We start from the raw sequence: 26,009 nt of genomic DNA on the forward strand, positions 1-26,009 counted from the left end.
CGACAAATGGAAAATCCAACTCACCCCAGCCAATGCAGAGATAGAGGCGGAAAATCCTCTGCTCAGAGAAGACAGAGAGCACCAGCAGTGTGTACAGGTACATGCCTTCTACCAGGAGCCAGTAGTAGTTTGCAGCCACACAATACTGCATCATCACAAAGACCAAACGGCAGCTGAGTGATTCCTGCGATGGAAAAAAGCACAGCCCAAAGTAACCCAACAGGGACTGAGAATAAAAGCATATTAACTCAAAAGACCGGTTCTCTTTACTACTCTTGCTCCTCAAAAAGGGAGCTTGCTACACTAACCACATGTTTTATTGCTGAATGGACAGAAGCCAGGAATAGGTTCTATGCACAGCAGACAGATGCTTTCAACAACACCACTCCTTAAAAAACTCCTCCTATTCTGTATTTTTCCCTCAATAAGCAATTGATTTTATTTTGAAAAGCCTGAATAAAGATGAAAAGAACAAGTGAAAGGTACTATATCAACCACAGTCAGTGAATCTTTCACTTTCCTGGATACTCTATTTTGCAGTTGAGAACTTCTCTATTAAAAAGAAAAGAGTGGATGGCATAAGGTTGACTATTTGCCAAAGCAAAGAATATTTTCATACAAAAGCAATGTTGCCCAGTGCATCCCATTTAAGTGCAAATTCTCTCATAGTTGGTAAAATACAGAGCTGATCAGAAAGGTTTTAGATAAGTATGATTACCTAATTAATATATCCATCAGACTTGATGAAACCACTATTGAGTAAATTGTGTGTAAAATCAAAGTCAAGGCTTTTTGGAAAGTGAAAATGACTGACAATCCAATATGAACTTTTCCAAACCATTTAAGACGCGATGTTATTTTCTGGTAACTGATAAATTGCAGATGAGAAAAAAAATCAACGATCACATGAGATTCACTAAGTTGTTGTAGCACTTCTGCCTTAGGCAATGTCAGAAAAGGATGGGCACTAAGGATGCATCAGGAGAGTTTCCCCTTACCACTCCAACCCTGTACTGCAGCAGCAAATGCTGTACCCATGTTTTAGAGTCACAAGAGCTATACAGATCATAAAGCTACTTCTCTTTGAGGTTTCAAGTACATTTTGCATTCCAAATCCAAATGGGGAAGGGCACACTTTCATCATTATTTACAAAAGAGTTGTCATCCTCTCTCATCAGTTAGAAGTATTTAATCAGCCTATTCTTCCAAAGCTTTTCTAAATGCTTTCAAATTTGCGTTTTAATCAGATGCTTCCTTTTTTTCCTGCTATCAAGAGATTATATAGAGATGACCAAGAACAACAAACTTATCTGGTAGACAACCAACTGACCAGATGGCCAGTTCTATCACAAAAAGTGCTGGCTTAGGAGAATAAATGCCCTCTTGTCACTGTTAGAAAGAAATGAAACTGCAGCATAGAAAGAAGATAAGGGCATTGGTGTATGCATTCATATACATGTATGCAAAAAGATCTGCTTCTTGTTCCTCTGTCTTGTGGGGGCAAACTTCCCCCAGGTAGAGAAATATGCAATGCCACCAACTAAAAAATTAAACTACGTGCTGTGATGCAGACACACCACAGTGATGACTCCAATATCCTAGGAATGACCACAGCCTTACCTGGAAGGCTATAAGTCCTTCCCACTGGTACTCCTGTGTGGCTGTGCTGTACATCCACTTCACCACTGAGTCTTTAATGAAAACAGATATAGCCCGGAGGATAAAAGAGGTGAAGAGGTTCAGGTGAATGTAATTCCTCGTGCAATGCAGATGTCTGTAAAAAGAAAAATCCAGTCATGATCCACTACCCACATAAAAGATGCAACATCAGACACAGGACTGAGAAAGGGAACAACGAGCCCCGTAAGAAATCAGGAGGCACCAGACGAAACCCCATAACTTGGGAATGGCTGTAGGGATTTCAAACTGTCTTTGGGAAGAAAATACTATCAAGGAAAACACACAATTCAAAACTTTAGCCCTTAGAGACAATATTTGGGGAAAGGAAGAAGATAGGTGTGTTTAGGAAAAAAACATTTCTAAAGCTTAAAAAGTGTAAAAATAAAGTCATTTTCAGAAGCCTTATCTGAAAGGACGGAAAAAGTCAAGTTCGACATAATGCTGAAGCTAATTGCTTTGAATTGACCCCAATGTCACTGCGCAAGTTTACCTTGGCAAAGCTCAGGACTGGTGTGCAGTGCAGCTCAAACCCACCATGAAAAATAATCCACCTGCAAATCACCCTTTGACAGCAAGAAAAAAAATCTATATTCAAATTGCCTTCTGGGAGAATTGTAAATACTTTCTGTAGAAGTAAAAGGAACAGATTTTTCATCTCTGCATTCAGAATTGAAAACAAAAAAAACAAAGGAAAAATCCTCTTGAGTTTCAGCAGCCTTCTGCAAAGACAATAAAATTGCTACTTGTCAAAAAAAAAGGCACATTAAGGGAGAGCAAAGAAACTGCAGTCACGGAAACGGCATCCAATTGCAGACTACTGCCAGTATTTTACCAGCCTTATTCACATTTTTCTCCCAGCTCTGCAAGGGTACACCCTTTACCAAAAGGAAGTTACACTGGGTATGATTTGTAAGATGCTAAAAGACAGATGTAACATATGGTAATCAGCAATTATTCCAGCAAAACTTCCAGTGAACTTATGCTTCATATGTCTGGGTTTTACAGCTCTGTAAATTTTGGTAGAAAAACTGACTTGGTCTGAAAGTTAGAGGTTTGCACTGAAGAACAACTTGTTTGTCATAGGTCAGGTAGAATTTTTGTATCACTTTTAAGTCACAATTTATTTCAAAACTTACCTATTATTAATATTTATGTTCCTTAAACTCAAAATTCATTTGTTGCTACCCTTCAGAACTGCTACACATTTCAATCCGATTGAAAAAGTTATGTAAATTAGGCAATTGAAGAAAATAGGTTGCAAGTAGTTACTGAGTATTTTTGCTACAGGCAAAAAGTTATTCAAATTGTTTCAGTCATGAAGTCATGGGCCTAATTCAGCTTCCACCACTGAAATTACAGACTTTCCTTCCATTTTTTTCGGGATCCAAAATAGGACTCAAGAGAGATATTGTTTCCTCTGCTGTATCACCTTTAAAGACAAATATAAAGGTTATTTTGTAGTCTAAGAACTCTAAGAGGCCCATCAGTATTTGCATGTCATTGAATTAGCTTTTGATCCCCATTTGTTGAGGCTGAGCAGCTTCAGGGAAACGGGCAGAGATTCCTGTCAGAACACAGAAACTGCAATTCGCATACGGTAGATCTCACATTTCATGAGGTCCAGGACCAAGTTGTCTCCTGGTAAAAAAACTTAAGATAGGAGAACACAAAGTGGATTGATTGCACAGTTTTAACAAGGCTCTTGGTATCTCTGATGTCCCTAGAATCTCACTTTCAAAATGAGAAGCACACACTTGTGTACAGTTCTCCAGTCCCTGCTTTTTCCCTAGTTGAAGAAAAAAACGCTAAAGCATCACTCCACAAACGTCAGGACATCAAAATTCCCTCTCTCCTACCAGTCCTTGGTGACAAACTTGCTCTTTGTTGCCTGCCAGAAAACATCCTTTCTCCCTTCCTTCAAAAAGTACGTGGTTGTGCTCTGCGACCTTTACATTTGGGCTGCTAAGAATACTCAAGGAGTGCCACTGATAGGTGAAATGAGGAGAAAACAGTTATCCTGGGAGAGATTCGGAGACTGCAAGACCATCTGGTGCTTTATCAGAAAGGTCCCAAAGTTGCACAGGTACAACACATACAAATCATAATTATCACATGGCATTCGCACAGGGTGAGCATGTCTCTGGATTTCAGCAGTCATTTTAAAACTTCCTTGATATTGCCCACCTATGCTTCTCCACTGGGAGGAGAAGGGATAATATATTGCTAAAAAAGTATGGTTCAATGTGAGAAGGCTTGCATCATTTTAGTTTTGGAAATTAGAAGTTAAAAGATATGACTGACCTTGTTAAATACATAAGAGAAGAAAGGAAAGGGACTGCCTTGCTAAAAGTGTAGTGCAGGCACCAGAGGAAATGACCAATAACTGGCAATGGTAATTCTTCAGTCAGGGAAGGAGGCTTCTTAAGGATCAGAGGATCACTGAAGGTTCCTGACTTGACTTCAAATAAGAGAACCAGGACACGGAACATTATACTTGTTTGGGAGGCAGCCTCATCAGGACATAAGAGGGATGGGACCTGGCTGTAGGGATCAGCTTCACAGCAGAGAGATTTCCTTCCCACAACAGAACAGGATCTCATCTCTGTATCAGTCTCCTGTGCTCAGCATCCCCAAACTGAAGGAAAGTCCGGCTGGAATCAAAACATCTCTTGCATTTACAGAAGGGAGAAAAAGAAAAAGGATCCCTATTAGAATCCAAAGCTGTGTTTTGGTTTGGTGGGGGTTTTTGGCTTTTATTTATTTTCTAACCAAACACACAGAGTGTATGTTTGGCATGGACAACCAAGACAGTCTAAATTTTTATATGGTCTGTTGAATTTGCAGGTGCAAATCTGGATGAACTCAGTATACCACTGTGGCCAGATGTCTGCAATTTATTTCAAAAACTTTTCAAGTTTCCAATTAGACTCTCTTCCATATTGTGAAAGAAACAAGAATTTCTGAAAGTTCTCCAAAATTATAAATTTTGTCAAAAAATTCATTTCTGCACATCTTGCATGTGAAGACTGGGATATAGGCCAGACTGAGATTTGTGCTCTGGGTAACTCCAAGCAAAGCAAGACAAAAATTTTTCTCCTAAATGTCCTTGCCTATCTCAGACTTGTGCCTCATCTGCAAGGTGAGACCATGAAGGAATGCTTGCATCTCTCTCTTTTGCCACCTCTTCCAATGGAAATTTCATTGAAATAAAAACTTACCTAACAAAATATTCCAACTGATAAAAAGTACCTGTTCTACATGTTCATAGGGGTAACTGCAAAAATTTGGCAATTTTACTTGCATTTTGAGAAGAAATTATTTTAGGAAGGAACGCAGAAGTAACAAAAGATAGAGAAATAATGAGGTGATGGAAGGAAGGAAGGAAGTAAAAAAATAATCAAATGTTTCTGTCAAAGTCTGATATTGTCATATAGAAAAACATAAAACCTTTAGCGTACTCTCTTCAAAGCTTCGCCAGTTACCTGAATCCAAGAAGAATGGCAGTCGCTATTACAAGGGCAGAGAAGGAAAGAGCATATCCAATGGTGTATATGATGGACAAATTCAGGAGCTGTTCTTCTGGTGCATCCTGAGAGCATATAAAGAAGAAAAGAAAAACAAAAAAGTGGAGGCGGAAAAGAGAGAGCTCATGGCCTTCAGTTCTTTTCTCCCAGCTACTTTCTAGCTTTCTTAATGATAAACAAAAATCATTCTCCTACTTTCAAGTTTAAATGCACATGTCATATCAGTCTTCCTCTTTCCATATGTTCTAAAGAAATAAAAATTTAATCTTAATTCCTCAGCTGCTCCCAGGTATTCGCTCAAATAGTTGGGTTTTGCAGCCTGGCTAGAAAAATAAATAATGTGATATTATTTCATAATAAAGTTGGAGAGACATGAATTACCACACAAGCAAGTCTTAAAACTGATGGCAGGAAGCACAGACACAACTCAGACCTGCAGTAAAAATGGAAGATCTCACCTTTTCAGACTTGAGCACTTCAAGCAAGTTTCCTTTCTGTGATAATGAGGGGGATCCTCATCTACACTTCAGAGTCCAACAAGCCACATCCTATTTGATGACTTGGAGGCAAATCACGCCTTGAATTCACATAGCTAAACCCTTTTTGCTCCCAAATAATCTGTGTTCTGCCTCAACTATGCAACCTCCTGGTAACAAACCAGAGCCCAACAGCATCTCATGACCTGGATGTTACCACACAGATTGAGAGGGAGCAACCTGCTGCAGACCAGAGCACTGGGGGCTCTCTTCAGATTCAATGAAAACATGATTATTGAGACCCTTGCTTGAAAATTCTGGCCAAAATCCTTATATAGGACAGAATTATTTGAAAAGGTACAGGCAGCTCTGAATTTTAACACAGTCTTATTGCTCAGCCTCCAAGGCACATTCATATTCACAGTTCTAGTTCATCTCTAAGCACTTATCTTTGTCTAAATAGAGTCAGGGATTTTATTTCCCTTCTTCAAGCTGCTAACTCTGCAATTGACTTCTGAGACCTGTGCTCTACAAAGGAATACATTCCTTGTACTTCATAAATTAGGTACAGTTATTCAGATATATTTTGCACAGCCAGGAGGATTTAAGGCTGTACCTCAGACTTGCTAGCTTAATGCTTTAAAGTAAATGCTATGAAAGCTGCCTTTTGAAAAGAAAAACCTCTTCAGTATCACAGCTTAAGCAAGCAACTGAAACCTAACAATTTAAAACACGTATATAGATGAAAATTACATCATACACCAAAATTTATAAAGATTCACTAACACTTGGGAATTTGTTTTAGCTACATTTGTAATATAACATATGACAAACTCATAAAAACAACTTGTTCCCACAAGATACATAAACCAAAGATACATAAACCTAAGTTACTATGGGGCTCTATATAAATTAGCTGGAAAACCAAACATGGCTGTTCGCATTTCAGGGAGTGACACCACCTACAAAGGGTTTCAGAATCCAGATCAGTTCATGAAAAATTGGAGGCAGGTGCCAAATGAACAAGTGTTACCATTAGGTATCTCAGTCATTGGCATGTCCCAACACAGCTCTGGAAGAAATCATAATGGCCAACAAGGAAAAGTGAAACAACCAGGCTTATACATAGCATTAAGACAAATCTGTTCTGCTGGTACAGCACAGAACACAAAAGGGACAAGGAGTAAGGCTGCAAGTCAAAGGAAAAGGTTAAAATTCACATATTTGGAGAAGAGAAACTCTCTCTTTTCCAATCTCCTCCTAGTCTGTAGCCATTTATTCATTCTGAAGAATGAGGCACTGAGCAATGGAAACCACAGAAGGTATAGATCCTGCAGCTCTTGGGACTTTCATAAACTCAAACTGTTTTGACTAGGTAATGCACTGGCTCCCAGTACTCCAGGCTAGAGAGAGTGCACTCAATTTCTGTGAGGAAAAGCATCACCCTGGGAGGTTCACAGTAGTAGTGGTATCACGTGTCATGGGAACGCACACAGCACACTGGCTGACGCCAATGGCTGTCAAAAATCCTCTGAAAATCCCTGTGCTCTCCTTCATTTAGTGCCAGGCATCTCAGCTCCCTGCAGAGTAAAAAGCATGAGGGCAAGAAAATAACACTGACAAGCCTAATTCCATCGCCCACAGAAAATGAAGGTATAAAGACAAAAAAAACCTTTAACAAAAAAAGGCAGGTATTGCCCCATGCCCAAAGGTGAAAACGCAAATATCCTTCAGTTCAGTTCGTCTTAATCACCTTAATAGCTGCTAACAAGACAGACAGAACAAATGGTCACTATTACAATGACGTGACAATGGAAAAAAGGCAAAGGAATAACAGGTCACTCCTGCAGTTGAGCTCCTTGCTCAACTTGCACCACAGCTGGGATGACCTGAGTCACTTCTCTTGGCTCTCACACACATTTGAAAGTGCTCTCATCTGCCCTTCATGTTCCCTTTGTTAAAGGGGAGAGACCTGATGTCCCTCAGCATTAGGCTCACTGAGGTGAGTCAGTCAAGATTACTCTGACAGGAGAAAAACCAGCGGGCATCAACAACTATTTTTTTCCTCTCTCCTGCTTTGGTCCTAAACAACAGCAGCAAGAGGGGGGGGAAAAGGAAAAACTCTTACCTGGTCAGAGGGCTCACACTCAGACAGGTTCCTCCAGGGCAGGGTCGAATTCTCCTTGAGCAGCCAGGTCCCCTCCGAGGTGCAGAAGCGGTACACCTGCCCGTGCAGCACTGCAGGAGCAAAGCCAGCCACAGGGTCAGTGGGGACAGAGCCCACTGGACTGAGGGGCAAGGCTCACAGAGCATCTCCATGCAGCCCTCCTTGCCCACCCACCGCTCTCCTGGCCGGAGGGGGAAGCTGTAGCATGGCAAGGGAAGTGCTGCATCCACACCCTGCCTGCCCCCAACACACTGCTGCTTGTCCTCAGGGCCCCAGAGCAGCTGCCAAGGTATCAGGTGGCACCAGGACACGTTCTAGGACCATTCCACAGTAACAAGAAACTGAAATAATTGCTGCCATCATTGTGTGGATTTTACAATATGCATGAATTCCAGCTCACTAAAATATTAGATTCTGAAACATACAAATTCTAGGAATCTTAAGCTTCAGCTACAGATTCTACATGGAAAAGGTGGTGCAAAAAGACTAAATGTGCTTTTTCTTTTCTGAAAGCATGCACACCCAGAGAAATCTCAGAACAGGTACACTAACACAAGCTTCCCAAAACGTAAATGCTTATACAAACATCTGTGCTACAATAAATCTTTTCCTAAACTACCTGCGTACTCTTTCTATTCCCTCCATCTACCTCTCTGAATAACAAAATTAGCAATAAATTAAACACCTTTCTCAAGCAGTAAGCTGCTTGATCTTGTAAAACCAAGTAAATTGCAATGGCTCCTAATAAAATTTTGTCAGATGGAAGCACCAAAAGTGCAAAGGGAAAGCAGCATTCAGACATAGTGTATGAAATGAAACTCCCTCTCTAGTATCTGGAGTACTGGGGAAATCTAACAACTTAGCCCTACACATAAGCAACTGGAAGTGCCCTTGTATGAGCTGCTTTGCAAATAAAGTTTCTCACTAATCACATTTTTGACCCAGTAAACCAACCTATTCTGTATAACAAAGCTACTCCTCAAAAGGAATGCTGGGTCAATTCCTCAGTCACGGTTAGCCTCTACCCAGACAATGTTTGGAAAAATGCACTTACAATACTCTGGGGGCATAAGAAGATGAGTTAGGAGGGTTCAGTTCTACATTTGATGTAATAATTCCAATTACAATTTTTGCTCAAATCCAGCATTGCCTGCTGCAACCTCATTCTGTTGTCAGCTCCCTCATTACTGCAAACTAGAATCATTAGAATTTGGCATTTCTGTTCAATGGGTAAATTTTAAAACCTATTTAAAATTATAACAACCCAGTAGGTTGTTTGCATGTAGGCTGACAACTGGTAATCTGTTTGATAATTGTCAGCAGCAGACAACTAGCAGGTACTATATGTATTAAATGTTTAAAAAAATATAGACATTAATATTCTAATAAGCCATTTTAAATTAGTATTCTAAATTGTAGCTGATAATGGTTGTGGTAGGCATAGTCTATTTGGTTTTGTAATTGCTATACTGAATATACCAATAAGAGGTAATATAAAGGTGATATAAAAATTAAGCTATGTTTGTGGAGGTTTTTTCTTACTATTAAGGGTATCTGTTCTTGTGAAAACAGGAGAGATTAGGTACAGCTTCTGCAACACATTCAGAGCCACTAACTGCACCTGCTCTCATTATCTACTGCCAGTGCCAACCACGTCTTTAGGTCAGCACGTGGCTGTGATGTTGCTCAAGGGTAATAAAAATGCTCATTTAGGAGCATCAGGAATAGAAGAAAGACTAGGGAAAACATGGGTCCTCTCAGGAAGGACGGGAGACCTGGCTGCAAAGGACATGCAGAGGGCTGTGTGGTACTCAATGCCTTTTTTGCTTCAGCCTGGAGAAGAAAAGGCTCCAGGGAAACCTTACAGCAGCCTTCCACTTCCTGAAGGGGGCTACAGGAAAGCTCAAGATTTTATCTAAATCTAGATTATCTAAATTTAGATTAGATATTAGGAAGAAATTCTTTACCAAAAAGGTGGTGAGTCCCTCCAACAGGTTACGCTGAGAGGCCGAGGATGCCACATCCCTGGAAGAGTTCAAGACCAGGCTGGATGGGACTTGGAGCAACCTGGCCTAGTGGAAGACATCCCAGTCCAGGGCATGGTGGTTGGAACTAGATGATCTTTCAGGTCTCTCCCAACCCAACCATTCTATGAATATATTAAGGAACTCACACATGATTCCCCCTCTCACCCAACCCCCTTAGGATTAGCAGTCAGCAACTTGAAGGAAGCCATTCAAAACACCTGTGCAAAAGCAGCCCTAGGAATCAGTAAATATTGTATATTTGGAGCAAATGTTTGTGAAATCCAGGACGTTTAAGTCCAGAGGACCATAGGACTAGGAAATTTTGTCTGACTACCATTAGATGAGCTATAATCAAGCATTACAAGACAAAATTATTATGAGGAATAATCCCAGAAAACAAGAAATTTTACTATATTCCTGGGAAAAAACCCCACAAGGATAAAAAAAACCCCCACCCTGTTAAAGGAGAATTAATTAAAAACAAGCAAGCAAAAAAAACCCAAACCCCAACATTATTTCACATTTTCTAAAACTCTTTGTGAATGCCCCCCCTCTGCCAGTATTTCTTAGTGAAAAGGTCTTCTAATTGGAATGGATTCTTAGCTTCAATATATTTATTTTCTCTCCCAATCATCATGACACACTTTAATTTTCTTTTTATTGATAACACTTTTTAAATAATGAAGAGGAAAATCTGGTGTATCCTGAAGGCTGGCAAATATTAGCAAATTGAAAGGTTTACTGTAAATGAAACATGCAATTTGCTATCAGACAGAAAGACAAGGCAATTCATTTAGATATGAAGAAAAAATAATGTAAAGCTATTACACTGGACAGAAACATTCCTGCCACACCTAGGGGTCACAAACTCTCAAAGTGGATGGCTCTCACAAACTTTTAGGCAGTGACATGCCAGCTGTGTCAGGTTGCCATAGACTCACTGATTGCCAAAACAGGGGTGACCAGTGCAGGACTCAGAGGCAACTGAAGACCAGCTGGGCTATCTGTACCCAGGAAAAGCCTTAAAATGTAAAAGAATAAATCAAACAAATCCCAAATAGATGAGACTGCACATCACAAAGTGAGAGCCTAAACACCTGGTCTACAGAATAATTTATTAACCAAAATGCTTATGAGATAGCAAAATGTTGCAAAAAAGAATGTTTTAATGTTTGCTTTAATGTTTTAAAGAGCATTTTTAATGTCATAAAAATTTCCACTTTGAGGCACCATTGAGATGCTAGTCGATAGACGGGACAATGCTCACAAAAGAGCTGGGGGAGTGCAGAATGCAGGACATGAGAATAACACGGGGCTGATGCACTGCAGGCAGGCAGTGACTCTCAGAAATGTGCAAACAAGTCTCACTGTTGTGGAAATGGAATGCTCTCGGTAATGTGTCAGACTCCCCATTACCCACACAGCACCACTCCGTGGAGCTGAGAAGGGCTCAGAAATTAATAAACACAACACACACATGAGGCCTTGCACGCCTTGCAGCTTGGCCCATCCAGCACCAGCACCATGCAGGGTCTCCAGGCAAACCCAGCCCAGGGTGCGGCCACCTTCGAGCGCCTGTGATGGGTCAGGGAAGCTGCCCAGAGCCCAGACTTCCCTCAGCATGCCCACAGAAAGGTGTGCCTCTGAAACAGAACCCTCCCAAATTGCATCAGCCCACAGTCATTCCCACCTCCTCCATTTCCCAGAAGCAGAAGGCAAACAGCTTCCATCCACTCCTCCTGTGGGCAACAGGCTCACAGGCAGCCACCTGCTACTGCCCAAACACAATAAATGCTGTTTGTTAATGACCAACAGCTCAGAAGAGATTCACCTGAGCTGAATGCTCTTCCCCAATCTTGTCTCAGTGACACGAGGGACAGTAAAACACCAGCAACTCTGCTCTGTGTTTCTCCAAAATAACCAATAAAACTCTGGAGACTTTAAATCTCCTCGTATACAAAATTCCCATCTTTGTTGCAGGTCCAACAAAATTCAAGGAATCCACAAGCTTTTAATCAGGAATGTTTTGACTCGAGAATTGCAAGTGTCTTACCATTCTTTCTGCTCAGAGGAAAGCATGTGGCTTGCAATAAAACTACCTAAAAATGTTTTGAAACAATTTTTTCACATGTACTTTTTATTACTCTCTCTGCACAGGTGGTCATGGCTTAAGATGGCAGAGATCTTCAACCTTCTAAAACAGATACAGGGACAGTATGTGTACACATTCTGTCCTTGCTGAGGGCCTGCTCCAAAGCTTACTAGGAACCTCATTTCCTGCAAATTTCATGTGATGCCCTTGCTGAAAAGAAAATCAGTTATTAATAGACACTGAGACAAACTAACAGTGACATGCTGGGAGGTGGCCTGTATGCCATGACAGAAAGAAGGCACCCACACAGCTTCCCCCACAGCTGCTGAGCAATTCCAGCTTCTTGCTCACAGGTGGCTTACTCAGAGGCAATTCACATTTGTCCATGCCTGAATTCTGCAGTGACTCAGGCTCTCTTACCTTTAATGCAGTCAAAACACCAAGTATACAAAGACCAGCAGCAGTTCTAACAGACCAGAATGACAAACAATATTTTTTTTAAAGGTTCAAGGTGGTTCTTACCTCCTTGCTATCCTGCAATACCTTTTTCCTGTCCTGTTATGTTTTCTCTTACCATACAGTCAATGTTGCAAATTATTCCACTATATTCTAGAACTGGCTTATCATCCTCTGCAAATAAACAAATCCACACCCAGTGCATAGGGAATCTGATTTTATTGACTTTTTAAGTTAAGTGCAAAAAATTGCAAAACCTTTGGAACAGCAGCCTAATGGCACGAGTTTATTTGAACAGTGTCAATCACACCTCATTAGAATTACATGTTAAAACAATGGACTGATGCCCAAAACTCAGTCTCTGTAAGCTGATAAAAGGTAGAGAGCTAGCATTGAAGCTAATAATATCTACCTACTGAACCTGTTAATCAAATCAAATCCCAGAAGTAGCTGGATACTTTTATATATGGAGAGCATGGTGCAAAAGGCTCACCAACTTTTCCTTATTAGCCCCACTTTTACTAGAAATAAAACCAAATTGAGTATCCTCTCTATTTGAAACAGCAAACCTCATCTGCATTTTACAACATCAGGGTGTCAAGGTCAGTGTGACATTACTCACCCAACTGTCCCTCAGGATAAACTGGAACATTATTCACTGTAAAAATAAATTACAGCATGTCCTAGCCAATCAATTCTATTCAGGCAGAGAGATGAGAGAACGAGAAGAACAAGAGACTGCAGTTTTGTCTGTCTGCTCTGTGTCAAGTATTATAGACTTGTCCTCTGCTAACATCTATTCTCTACTTCCAGCAGGGAAATTGTTTTGGAAAAGGTAACAATTTTCTCCATAAAGCAGGGACTTTGCAGTATGAGAGAATCACAACAGCCTTCAAGACAGACTCCTTGTTTCTGAAATGAGCAAACTTTCCTTTGATGGGGACAACAACTTCCCATAATTCAGGAGGCTCTGCCCCCATCAGCAGCTCTGTTCAGCTATCACTTGCTGTGACTTGGGCAATGCTCTCCTGAAAGGAATCACTCTTGGCTGTAAAAGCTGCTGCTAAATGTCACTCAGCCCCAGCCCCCGTGCTGCTTTCTGCAAAGACATCCTAATCCCAGGACACATGCCTAGGAGCATGCAGCTAAAAACATGACATAAGGGAACAGCCTGATCCTGAAGCCTCCAGGGAGCTGGAAGAGCCCCAGCCTGCAGCACTGTCCAAGAATCACATTTATCAAAGCGCTCATTTGTGCTGGGCTTACCACCACATCATCTGAAATTATATTACCTCAACAGGCAGTTTAACTACAGGTACTTTATTTAGTATTCTTTCTCACAATTTCTCCTCCCTTATAATGGATTAGTCATCTCAACTCCTTTGCTTTTGTAACAACAAAAAGAAAAAAACCAAGCCTGTGCTTGCTTACTTGCATGTTCCCTTGCACCATGGGGTGGCTGTTAGGTGGGTGCAAGCTCACGTCTGTCTCTTGGTAGGAGTGTGAATGCATTTACTTCTCTTTTCCCTCTTGTTACTCTTCTTCCTTGCAGTGTTTTGGCTTTTTTTTTTTTTTTTAATTGGAAAAGGCTGGAGGGATTCTTGGATCCTTCAAGCTAGGAACATTGACAATAGGGATTTTTGAGTCTGTTTTGCCACCTCTCACCCAAGACATCTGAAAATTATTCTCTTCCTGCAGCAAGAACATGAAGTGACCACCTGACATGACCTCTTGCAGACCTAACAGAACCTCTACATGGTGCAAGGGAAGAGCCAACCCAGTATAGGCCACACTGCAGGCTGCACAGACACCCCTGCATGTCCTGGAAATTCTCAGTGCCAGAACACTCTGCTGTGCCAGCAAAAGCACAAAGTCACAGGACTGTAGATGGACATGATGTTTGGCATCACACAAGGAATATTGCCTGCATATAAATTCTTATTTAAAAACATTCCTTTTGAAATTACATTAACACAACAGCACTAAAGATTCAAGAATTAGGAAGTGTTAAACTAAAGCTACTTAGATGAGTTCTAGCGCCACTCAATAACATTGTTTCTACATACACAGTCATACATTTTTTCCCCCAACAGAATCCATGGTTTTATTCAGGACAAAGAACAGAGGGAGATAATTTAAGGTGAAATTACTCATTCTTACTGCTGTGAGATGCAAGCCATATTTAAGCAGACTGAACCAAGTCTATACCAAATACTGCATTTTCTTATTTGTGTGGTCCATTCAAAGACCACCAACAATTCAGCTCCCCAATGAACACTAAAGGCTATTAGCTCATAGGCATAAAGAGATGATAAAAAATATTTTGGTAACATAATAAAGTCACATTTATAAAAAAAGAAAATTATGCGGCCACAAAATTTGTTCTGCATGGGCACGTTCTGTTCTTAGTGCAGAGATCATCCTTGCCAGATCTGCAATATCTTGCCTCACTCAACACAACTTTCTCAGTTAATGAGGCAATGATCCTGCAGATAAGAGCCCCCTTTACTGCATCTCACATGCAAATCCATTCTTCATACTGAAGGCATAAGATCTGTGAAAAAGAAAACAATCACAGAACATAGTTTCATAATTAAAAACTACTTGCATAATGGTGGCCAATAAAGGTTATGGAAGCAAAGAAGACCATACCAAATCACAAAGTATTCCTTAAGTCACAAATGTATACATCACTGGATACGAGTGAGTATCTCAAAAATTAAACTAGCTTTCTGGAAAAGAATATTGTTTTTAACAGAGCATTACCCTAAAAGGTTCTGTACCCTCCAAGCATTTAATTTGAGGAACTTGTATCAAGAAAAGACTGCCATTAACTATGCTAGACAACACTGACACCTAACATAACTTTTTGAAATAAACTTTAAATAAAATCATAAAAGTGCACACATGCATGTGGGCATCAGGTTTAATAAAGAATGTTTATGAACTATAAAAGATATGTGAATTAATGCAATAAAAGAAGGCAGCTTATGAAAAACAAGTATTTATGATAATGGAACAGCTTTGTCAACATTTGGTAAGATACCAAAAAATACCATTAGAAGTTTTGTTCAGAATAAATAAAAGTGCATTGCAACAACAAATGTGATTGGAAGTTTAATGCAAAACAAACTTGTAAAAATGCTGTTAAGAGGTTTTGTGTTTTTAAGTTATTGGATCAGTTAATGTAATTAATAGAAGCCATCCTATTAGAGGATATTAAAATGATGCAAAAAAAAAAATTCTGCAGTGAAAAGTCCTCTTAAAAGGCTGCAAATCACACAACTAAAGTTGTTTCCAGGGCAGAGAAAGGGATCTATTTTACTACACCCATATTCCAAGGCCTTATAAAAACAGGCAAAATAACCCCCAAGCTAAAAAGAAAGGAAAAAACTAGACAAATCATTAGCACAATACTTGCTGAGCTAAAAACAACTTTGAGAAAATACAGCAGGTAACTAGTATGTTAAATATGCACAGCCAGAAGGGAGAGGGATGCACACATCCAAATAAACACTGATTCGTTGATACAGCTTCTGCACAAAACAAAAAGCTCCAGAACATGGAGGCTAAAACAAATGCCAGATGCTGCAAGCAAACTGCCAGTCCTTGGCAATATGAAAATTAGTGGTATTTGGTTATCCACAAAAACAATGGTATAAAGAACCACTGATTAAATAATCCTAAATTTATCATCTCTCGCAAGACAGGTAAAAAGATCATCCAAAAAAAAAATCCTAAACAATAGGAAGCTTTCAGAAAATAGATAATAAAATTTATCTCAAACTATCAAACTTCATTTAGGGTTAACTATAATTCCACAAGAATTAGCCACAATCCACACAATACAAAGAATGTGGACACTTCAAAGCAGAACAAATAAAATGGAGTATCTCATCCATTTTAAAGACTGAAGACACACCATTCCTCTCTCCCCTAACTGCATTCCTCACCTTGGTTCTCCTCTTCAGGTTAATTCCTTCAACCCTCCATGCTGCTGCAATATTTAGTCCTATGCTGCTGCTCTACCTTTGCCCTCCTGCCCCCTTTCCCTTTCCTCCCACACTATTCTACTTCTCTCTCAGTTCCTACCATTTGCCATTTTCCAAAGCCACCATAATTAAAACTGCAACCTAACTCCAGCCTCTCACATCTCCTTTCTCACCAGTCTATTCCTCATACTCCAAGCTCCTCCTGCTCCAGCCAAGCACTGAACAGGGGCAAAATCAACAAGCAACATCTGCTCTCAGATCTGGACCTACTGCAGCCAACAAGGCCACAAGAAGCCTATACACCAAAAGCACATCTGACCTCAACAGTCACACATTTCAAGAGGAAGGAACACTACTCCACACGGATATTGCCTCTGGAGACTGTAGTTGCAAACACTCACACAAGGAATTCACCCCCACAAGCAGCAAGAGACATATCACCAGTATCACAGGAGCCACACTCCTCTTTCTCATCCACATGCTGAAATACAGAGTAAGATTTTGACAAAATGTTCTTGGAAAATATCCGCCTTAAAACAGAGTTCTGATTTGTTGAATCTCATCATGCCAAGTGCTACAAATCTGTAAGATACTAAATACAAGCTCTTACAAGTAATGGAAAAAGAAAAAGAAAGGACCAAGCAATTTTATTACGGAAACCACCATATTTTCTGTCAATAGTGTCTGGAGGCCACCAAAGCTGCAGGTATATCTGGATTTACCTTTCCTTCACAAAGTCAATCTTTACACCAATCTCAATTATTCCTACCCTTCAACCCAAAGCTGGGACCTATCCCTGATCTAAGAATCAGGATCTCTTACACTCTTACATGGGCAATTTTCCCCAAGTTCTCAATTCCAATTTAATTTCCGTTCAATTTTCATAGCTTGAGAGGTATTTGGATGGACATAAAATCCCTTTGACTTAAACTTTTCTTTTAATGCCAAGGAGCAATCCCTTCCCTTGAATATTCACTGCCAATGATATCTGACATTTATAAAAAGTTAGGCCCACTGTCATTCATCAGTCACACCAACACAATGTTTTCCACATTTTACCCCTGCTTTCATTCTGTTTAAAGGAATTGTTGGTGCCCTGCTTCATTAAGTTCCAGCACCATTACCAGGCAGTTTTTGCGTGTGTAAGTCAGTTTTTTGCCTTCAGAGGAAATAGGCCATTAAGGACTAAATCCTTTTCTTACCTAATTCATTTCTGCTCATTCCAATTGTCAAAAAGTAAATTAGAACCAGAAAATCATATGAGTCTGACCAGGCATCAACCAGCATTATTTTTGTCATCAAACCAGTCATGTACCCAAGTTCTCTCATAAACATTGCCCAGAAAAGCTTTATTCTTATACAAATAAAAATTAAAGTGATGTATGGGAATCCTAACAGTTAACATTTGGAGCATGTTTGAGGAGGATTAGACTTTAAAAATTCATAGCAGGAACCCAGGTCTCAGGGAAGATCTAGTCTATGACAGAAAACTCTCAAGGGGAAAGTCACCAATGAAACATGCAAGTAGAAAAGAAAAATACTGCTAAACAAGTAAAACTGTGTGCATGATTAAGAAGTGCAATCCTTGTAAAGATTAGTGTATTCTCAAGTTAAAGCTGCATATGCAAAATGGCATGAAAGGGGAGGATGTTCTATAATTAGACTTGCATTCAGACACCTTTTAAGTCAGTCCACATTTTTTGCAACACTACCCTGTCAAATGAAAATATTATAAAAATTTCAATCACAGAGCTACTAACTTAAAGGGGCAAAGACTCAGCTGCCTTTACATAAAGCATTTACTGATATACATACATATATATATATATACACACACACATTGCATGTACGTAGATTGAGCTGTATCTTCACCAAAATCTAACTACGGATATTGGGAAAAGAAATAACCTTTAAGACCACTACCACATCAGAAGCACATCTGTTCTGTGAGAGGATACACATAGGCTGGATGTGAGAGGAGTCTTTCCCACCACCCAAGGTGAAGTGCCAGGAATTCCTGAAAAGGGGAGGAAAAAGTGAGCCATGTGGGCAAGTTCCTCTCCACCTATGCAGTTTTAAAATCAAGTATTCATATCTTAACACATCTTCTGGGACTTGGGGGGAAAAAAAACCAAAACAAATCAGTATTTTACTAATTAGCACTTTAAGTAAGCTTTAAGTAAGCTGAAAGTCAACAATCTGTTTTCAGCAAGGCATTTAATTATGTAGCACACACAAACACTATTGCTTATTCAGACCCTTAATTAGTTCACTTTGCTCATCCACAGCAATTAAAAACTGCAAATTCTTAGGCATAAGTAACCTGAAGAAAGGTTTGAGGTCCCTCTGTTTAAGAGCGCACAGAAAACAAATAAAAGCAAGTAGATAAAAATCTCAGTTATGCAAGTATGTAATGAGAGCACAGATGAAGTCTAAGATATCAAACATATCAAGTATATTTAACTACCTGCTAGACTAGCATGGTCAAGGCACAGAGGCAGTCCAGCTCTTCCTTGCAGCTGGGTCTAATGGTGTTCACTTCTCACTGAAAGGCACTATTCATGGCCGGATCAGCTGTAGGCAATGTCTCAAGCACTCACAAAATTAAGCTCAGCTATGTGTTTTCTGAGGTGTGCCTTGACATCCTCGACAGTGCATTTCAAGGAAAAACGTGATACAGTTATAACTAAAAAATTTCTGGAAAACATACAGTCCTGCCAACTGCTTCAACTCCCAGAGACACAGCAAGCTGATATCCTACAGCAGGCTCCTCCAGGAGTGCAAAAAACCGTAATTCTTCCTAGAAGGTCTCAGGTGACCAGATCTATACCTGACATACAAACATCATCTTTCCATCACACATATGTGCATTTCAATGTGTGCCTATGTGCAAAGTTTCCTGTTCTATAACACATTTGATGTATTTTGGTTGAAGCAGAAGGGGAATGAGAGTAGATTCCCCTCCTGCTGAGGAGGGGAATCTACATCTACAGAAAGATGTGACTTTCTGTCCCTACAGAAAGTCACATCTCAGCCCAGCTGGAAGGTCATATGTCACTGCTCTATTATATGTACCTTAATCTGAAGTTAACCAGCAGTTTCTATAAAAAGCTGTTTCTTTTACTTAAGCAAAATTGATAAAACAGAGAATGACATTGCCTCGTGGCCCAAAATAAATGGATGTTAATACCATCTATCTGTTAATGATTTTAAAAATTATTTCTGCAAACAGCCCCTATATCTACCCTTGAGATGAGCAACATATGTTTGAGAGTTCTCTGGTATACTACCAGATGGAGACTGACAAACAGAGGCAGAGGTGAACTTGGAAGACTAAGGGTTTTTTTTATCATTACTTTAAGCAAACTGAAATTGCCAATTAGCTTGAGACAGCTTCTGGTGCAAGGAAATATAAATTTTGAAGTGCTTACGGGTTAGCAAATGCAAAGAAACATTTTTCACTGAAAAAAGGTCACACCTTTTTCAGCATTATGGGAACTTTCTGGAAGCTTGGTTTTATTAAAGCAAGGAAAGGAAGAAATTTAATAAATGTGTAATCATCTTCAGAGTATCCAATATTTGAAGTGAAATTTATTTTCTTGCATGCAAAAAGACAAGCAGGTACTTAAACTATACACCCACGAAGACATCTGCTGTCTCGGATTTAAAAGACCATCTCAAACTGCGAAGCTGGGGGATTAAACAAAAAGTGAGAGAGATGAAACCAGACAAGGCTTAACTTAGTCCCTTGAACCAAATGTTCCTGCCATGCACATAACTTCAAAAACTGTCTGAAGGAAAACTCTCACATAAATGCCTGCTTCCTCAGCTGTAGGGTTTTCCACAGAGCCCTCTAGAAAACAGCAGAATTTCTTTGGTTTGCTTTGCACAGGTAACACCAGAGCTTCACCGCCACCGCTCTGCTATCCATAGGAGGTTTCACAAACAAAATCAAACATATTTCTTTTATGTTTTTGCTTCTTTCTGGCACTATGGCACTCCCAAACTCCCTCCCCACTCTGAGTTAGAAAAGCGTGCAAATGGAACTCGAGGAAAGGGAAGAGGACCAGGACATTGGATTTAATCCTGCAGCGCAGCAGATGTCTCAGGAGTGCAGATGGTTGAACACCAGCCCTGAATGACCATGTTTGATAGCAAGGGGCTGAGAAGGGCACTAAATCACATTTAAGAAAAGATTAGCTGCAGAAGCTTCTCCAATGGTCCAGGCACCCCAGGAGCAATGACACAAAATCCTGCTGAGGCAGAAGGTGTGATTCTCACCTGTGTCACGGTACAGCATGCCACAGACACAAAACACTTGTGGCAACACCTTGACAAACATAACAAGGTTCTGTTCCCTTTTTCAGTCCCTCTTCTCCCAATCACAGATAGATTTAGTTTGGGATCAGATGAATTCATTTCACCACTTTTGGTTTTCCTGCTTGTGTAGTAGGGAATGGAATCTTCAATATTGCTGTGTGTGATACCATTACAATTGTGTAATTGTGGAAGTTCAATTACAGTCTTGGGAAAAGAAAGGCACCACACAAGAAGGAAGGTAGTAATTCATGATTTAAGCAACAGCCAGGACTAACTTAGACACTAATGCTGGGTGGGGACTGTGCAGACAATTTCCATGATCTCTGCTGCAACAGAATGAGGTTAGTCTACATCTCATGACCCTAGGGAAATTTCTTTAAACAATCATAAAATCCTCATGGTTAAACTGCTAACCTCTGATACCTCAGAGTTCCAAGGTAACACCCCACTTCCACCCAAAGCCTCCTGCAGAGCCCCTACCTAAAGACACATCAGGAAAAGAAGTTCTGCCACCAGAGAGAAAATGGGGAGTGCTGGAAGAGGGTCTGAAACACAGGTTACAGCAGGGGAAAATGAGAAAGATCTGACCACAATGTATTCTTGTAACTGATGGTACTCTGGAGCAGCAACCCAGTCTGATCTCTGCATTTCCACACCCCCACGTGAAGCTCAGCTCATACAATCTCTGTGACTGGGCAAAATTATTGTGTGAAGTACAGCTGTGGTGCCAGTTATCTCCACGATTTAATCAGACTGACTCTATCTCCAGCAGCCAGAGGCAGCCACAAGGTTACCATCAGAGGTCATCTGGTATTACTGCTGGGTTAGTCTGCCACCAGAGAGACTTTCAGGTCTCTCACATCACAGGCTGGAAACCAATGTTGTTTCCAAGGGTCCCCAGGCTGTACTTTACCTGATGATCTGGGAGAACAAAGGAGCAGGTGTCACCACTGCAACACATAATGTAGTAAAGAGAGGATAATACAGAAAATAAAGTGAATTACAGGAGACAAGTGATTCAAGCAAAGGTGAATGACAATGGAAGTTGTTTGATAAACAAAGAAAAGCATTTCAAACTAGGAGAAAGATAGATTTAGACAGCATAGGGAACTACAAAGCACTGAGGCCTCATGGACAACATCAATTAAGGCATACAAGCCACCTGGCCCTTTACCCGGCACAAGAAACACTACAATTTAATGAGATCTTGGTAGTGCAGAAGTCCTCCAAAGGCCCATGTATGGCTGTAATGGAAGACTACATAGTAGTACAGCTAAATTGTTAGGTCTTATGCCTCCCTCCAGGACTGAAAAGAATCCAGTACACTCCTGGGGCACAGCTTCTGGCTTAGTTTCCTCCAAAGAAACAGACACCAAAGCTGCTCAAACGAAATCAGTCTCAGCAAGCAGCACAATCAGGGGCTGCTTCAAAATTCACTACTGTGCCATCGCAAGACAGCAACACAGACACAGACTGGCATTAATCTAATTCAAGTATCAGACTCCTCAAAAATAGAGACAGGTTCTAAGCTGGAACAAAAGCATTCAAAGATAACACATTTTGCATGGAGATCTGAGCAACAGCCACATCTGTGTTGATGCAAGTCTGCAGCCAGCCTTGGTGCAGTCCAGTGCATATAGGAACAACTTTTGTGGCTACTGTTCACATAATTCTTGCCTGAAACTAGTACCTCTGGAAGGTTTTTTAATTAAAAAGGATTTAGTGCTATTAAACAATAAAATATCAGAACCCCAGAGGAGGCATAATTGCAAGATGAATTGTGCAGCTCGACAGTTTCCAAATCCACATGGTGTTACTGGCAGCTGGCCTTCAATTATGAGAAGGTAACAAGAAAAAGCACAGAGCCAGTGACAGTGAGGCGAGGTGCCCATTGTCCCTTAAAGGAGCCCCTACTGCTCCCCTCAGAGCTTCTGCACTGATTGGCTTTGAGACAGCTACAGCCCCAGAACCTGTCATAATCTCTTCAACTGCAATGTGGATAGCAAGGTATGCAAAGTTTACCTGGTGCAACTTCAATGTTATCATACCCTGAGTGAGCTTCACATACAGGAGGCAAAAGCTTCAACTCTGTCAGCCACAAGTATAGAAAACTTGCCTTCAACAAGCTCTGGCTGTGGGCCGACATCTGCACTGGCAACTTTGCAGAACAAATTCATTTAACAATAACCTCCCTCCTGCTACTTCAGCATCTCCCCACAAAGACCTGCCCTCAGTGGGAGTTGCATAAGAACAAATAAAAGCCAAACAGAGCTAGAGTGAAATAGCTTTCACAGATTTGAGAAACTTCTGTAGTTTGCTCTTTCAAAGATGTATAAGCAGACCAAAAACAAAGCTTTGCTTTGGGTTTTTTTGGGGGTACAGCGAAGCAAGTCATGCAAAAGTTAAGCATGTGCTTGTTTTGATAGTCTATACATTTCTCTTCATATTTTGAAAACATTTGAAAATAACACTTGAAAAACCAAGAAGTCTTCCAAAGAGAAAATGTAAGAATTTCCCTACAGAGCCCTGAACAGAATACTTTGACCAAAATTAGATTCCCTTCCATGTCCCCTTTGCCTCAATGATCTTGCTTCTTGCTGTCAAGAAGCAAGAAAGAGCTCCCTCATAACATGCACAAAGCTATTTTATATGGCTCTCAAGGGACATGGATGACTTTATGAACTCCTGCCATGTAGCTGCAGCCCAGCAGTGTCTGGGCTCCTCACTTGCTAGGAAACCAAACCCTGTGCTGTGAGACTTATCAGCCACCTATTTCTCTTTCCAGTGACAATGATTTAACCTCAGCAGCAGAGGCTACTCTAAACCTCAGCTACTTTGGCTTTAGTGGAATACTGATTACCCAGAAAACCATAATATTCTTATTTCACAATTTTATTTTAAGAAAATAATATAATGACCAATATACTTGAAGTAGATGAATGCTAATATAGCTGCAATCACACTTATCAGGAAACTGATCTACATGAGAGAATACATGAGAGAAGAAAAAACAACACCAAAACTCCAAGGAATGAGGAGAAATCCCCACATCTCAGTTGAGTGAAATTTCCAATCTAGTCTGCTGCATAACTACAGATGAAAAAATTACAGCAGTGCTACTGAAGAAAGAGAAAATAACCCAGCATTCAGAACATATCTCAAAAGTGCACCCACAAATGAATACCCACTATTTCAGTGCAACCTATAATATGAAAACTTCCTGTAAAAATTCAGGTTTGATTTACTTGTCTGTCACAAAAAAAAAAAAAGTCTGCAGCAGTACAGGCATACATGGTTTCAACCATAAAATCTTGGTCTAATGTTGTGATTTTTCTTCTATTCAATTATCGTGAACACATTCCCAGCCCTCAGAGTCCATCCTTGCAGACAGCATGCCAATAGTAACTTTTTCAGGGATGCTGACACACCTGCTAGGTAACACAACAAAAAGAAGTCTCAGTCTCAGCATTTCCAAAGAGATCTGACACGAGTGGGGCAGTATTGATTGTCTCTGCTGTACTTTATAGGCTGCCTTTGCAAGCAGCATTTTCAGAAAGGGTTGAAGACAAACATTGCAATCACAAGGGAAGTGATCTTATAAGGAAAAATCTTGCAAATGCACACATTCCTTAGCAGAAAACACTTGTAATCCCATCCTGCATGGATTTGTCTGGCATAAGGCTGAAAAAGTCTCTGTATACACACAAGTCTGAACAGGCACACAGCACTGGACACCAGAATAACTCTCAAGTTTCTCAATGAACAGATTCCCATCTCCCTGCAGTTGCTCTTGAGATAAATGCTCAATCCAAAGAACTGGAGAAAGCACTTCTGCTGAACCATGCCCACAATGCAGACAAGGATTCAGAAGCTGCCAAATTAAAGCAACAAGCAGGATGTCACACCTTAGGGAGCAGCTCTGTGGCATCACATAGGGACAAGAACTGCCATCATGTGCAGTTGGACTACTCACATACCTGCTGAGCACATAAAAAGTTCCTCATACCATTTTCAGCTTGCCGCTCTGCTAGGCAACCTGCTGGGCCACATCTGCTGCTGAGATTTGCAGAAGGGCAGGCTCAAGACTGACAGCTACTAGGATAAGGGTGGTACACAAACAGCAAAAGCTATTAAAGCATAGTTTGCAAAACCCAGATTCCCAAGGAATGCTCCAGCTTTCCAAACATTTACCATGCAAATTCTTCTCTTGTATTCTGGCTGACACCAACAGAAGTTTGTAGCATCTGACAATCACTGGTTACCAAAACTTACCTTATAAAAAACAAACAAACAGAAACAGAAGCAGAGAATCACAAATCAGTCAACACTGGAATGAGACTCTGGATATTTCCTAATAGAGCGAGGAACTAGAGCAAGTTGTTCAGGCACATGTCTGGCCAGGGTATGATCATCTTCTTCAAGGAGAGAGACTCCACAACCTCTCTGGGTCACTTGTACTAGGTATTTGATAAACCTTACCATAAAATAATTACATTTAAAGGAAATTTTCTGTATTTCAGTATGTGAGCATACACATTGATAAGATTTGCCCTGAGGCTTCTCTTCTCCAGGCAGAAGAACACCAGCTTTCTCAGTCTCACCTCATAAGAGAGGCACTCCCATTCCTCAATAAATTTCACAGTCATTTGCTGGACCTGCTGAAGTAATTCCATGTCTCTCTCTCATACTGGGGAGCCCAGAAATGGGCAATGCACTCCAAATGTGTCACCCTCCAGAGTAGAGGATCATTCTTTTGAACTGCCACTAATGCTTTCCTAATACAACCCAGGAAGCCACTGGTGCCCTTTGCCTCAAGGGCACACTGCTGCTCATCCTGAGCTTGGTGTCCACCAGTACCTCCAAGGCCTTTCCTGCAAAGTTGCTTTCCAGGCAGTCAGCACTGATACACTCAACTATTCCTCCTCAGAGGCAGAAACTCACAGGATTCCTGTCAGTCCATTTTTTCAGCCTTTTGTCTAATTCGCACTTCATCAGTTTGTCAAGGAGGATGTTATGGGAGCCTGCGACAAAAGTCTTACTAAAGTCAAGATAAACACCTCCATTGCTCTTCCCTTAGCCACCAGGCTAGTCCTCTTATCAGGTTCATCATGCATGATTTCACCCTCATAAAACCATGTTGACTACTCCTAATCACCTTCTTGTCCTCTAAGTGCTAGAAAACCATTCCTAGGATTATTTGTTCCGTTACTTGCCTGGGACTGATAGAAGGCAAATCACCTGTAATTCCCCAGATTTGCCCCCTTGCACTTCTTGA

General features: G+C 40.6%; 1 protein-coding gene across 1 annotated transcript in view; it reads right to left on the reverse strand.

Annotated features, from left to right (window-relative positions):
* Nucleotides 1–26,009, reverse strand: part of GLP1R (glucagon like peptide 1 receptor) — an 83,243-nt gene that overhangs the window by 23,670 nt on the left and 33,564 nt on the right. Inside the window, 4 exon segments of the mRNA XM_054280506.1 lie at nucleotides 25–184; nucleotides 1,621–1,774; nucleotides 5,163–5,269; nucleotides 7,809–7,918. Of these exon segments, the coding sequence (XP_054136481.1) occupies nucleotides 25–184; nucleotides 1,621–1,774; nucleotides 5,163–5,269; nucleotides 7,809–7,918 (531 nt within the window).

The sequence above is a fragment of the Melozone crissalis genome, unplaced genomic scaffold (genome assembly GCF_028551555.1).
Source record: "Melozone crissalis strain CALT ecotype California unplaced genomic scaffold, PUWL_Pcris_2 ptg000027l_1, whole genome shotgun sequence".
NCBI classification, from domain to species: Eukaryota; Metazoa; Chordata; class Aves; order Passeriformes; family Passerellidae; genus Melozone; species Melozone crissalis.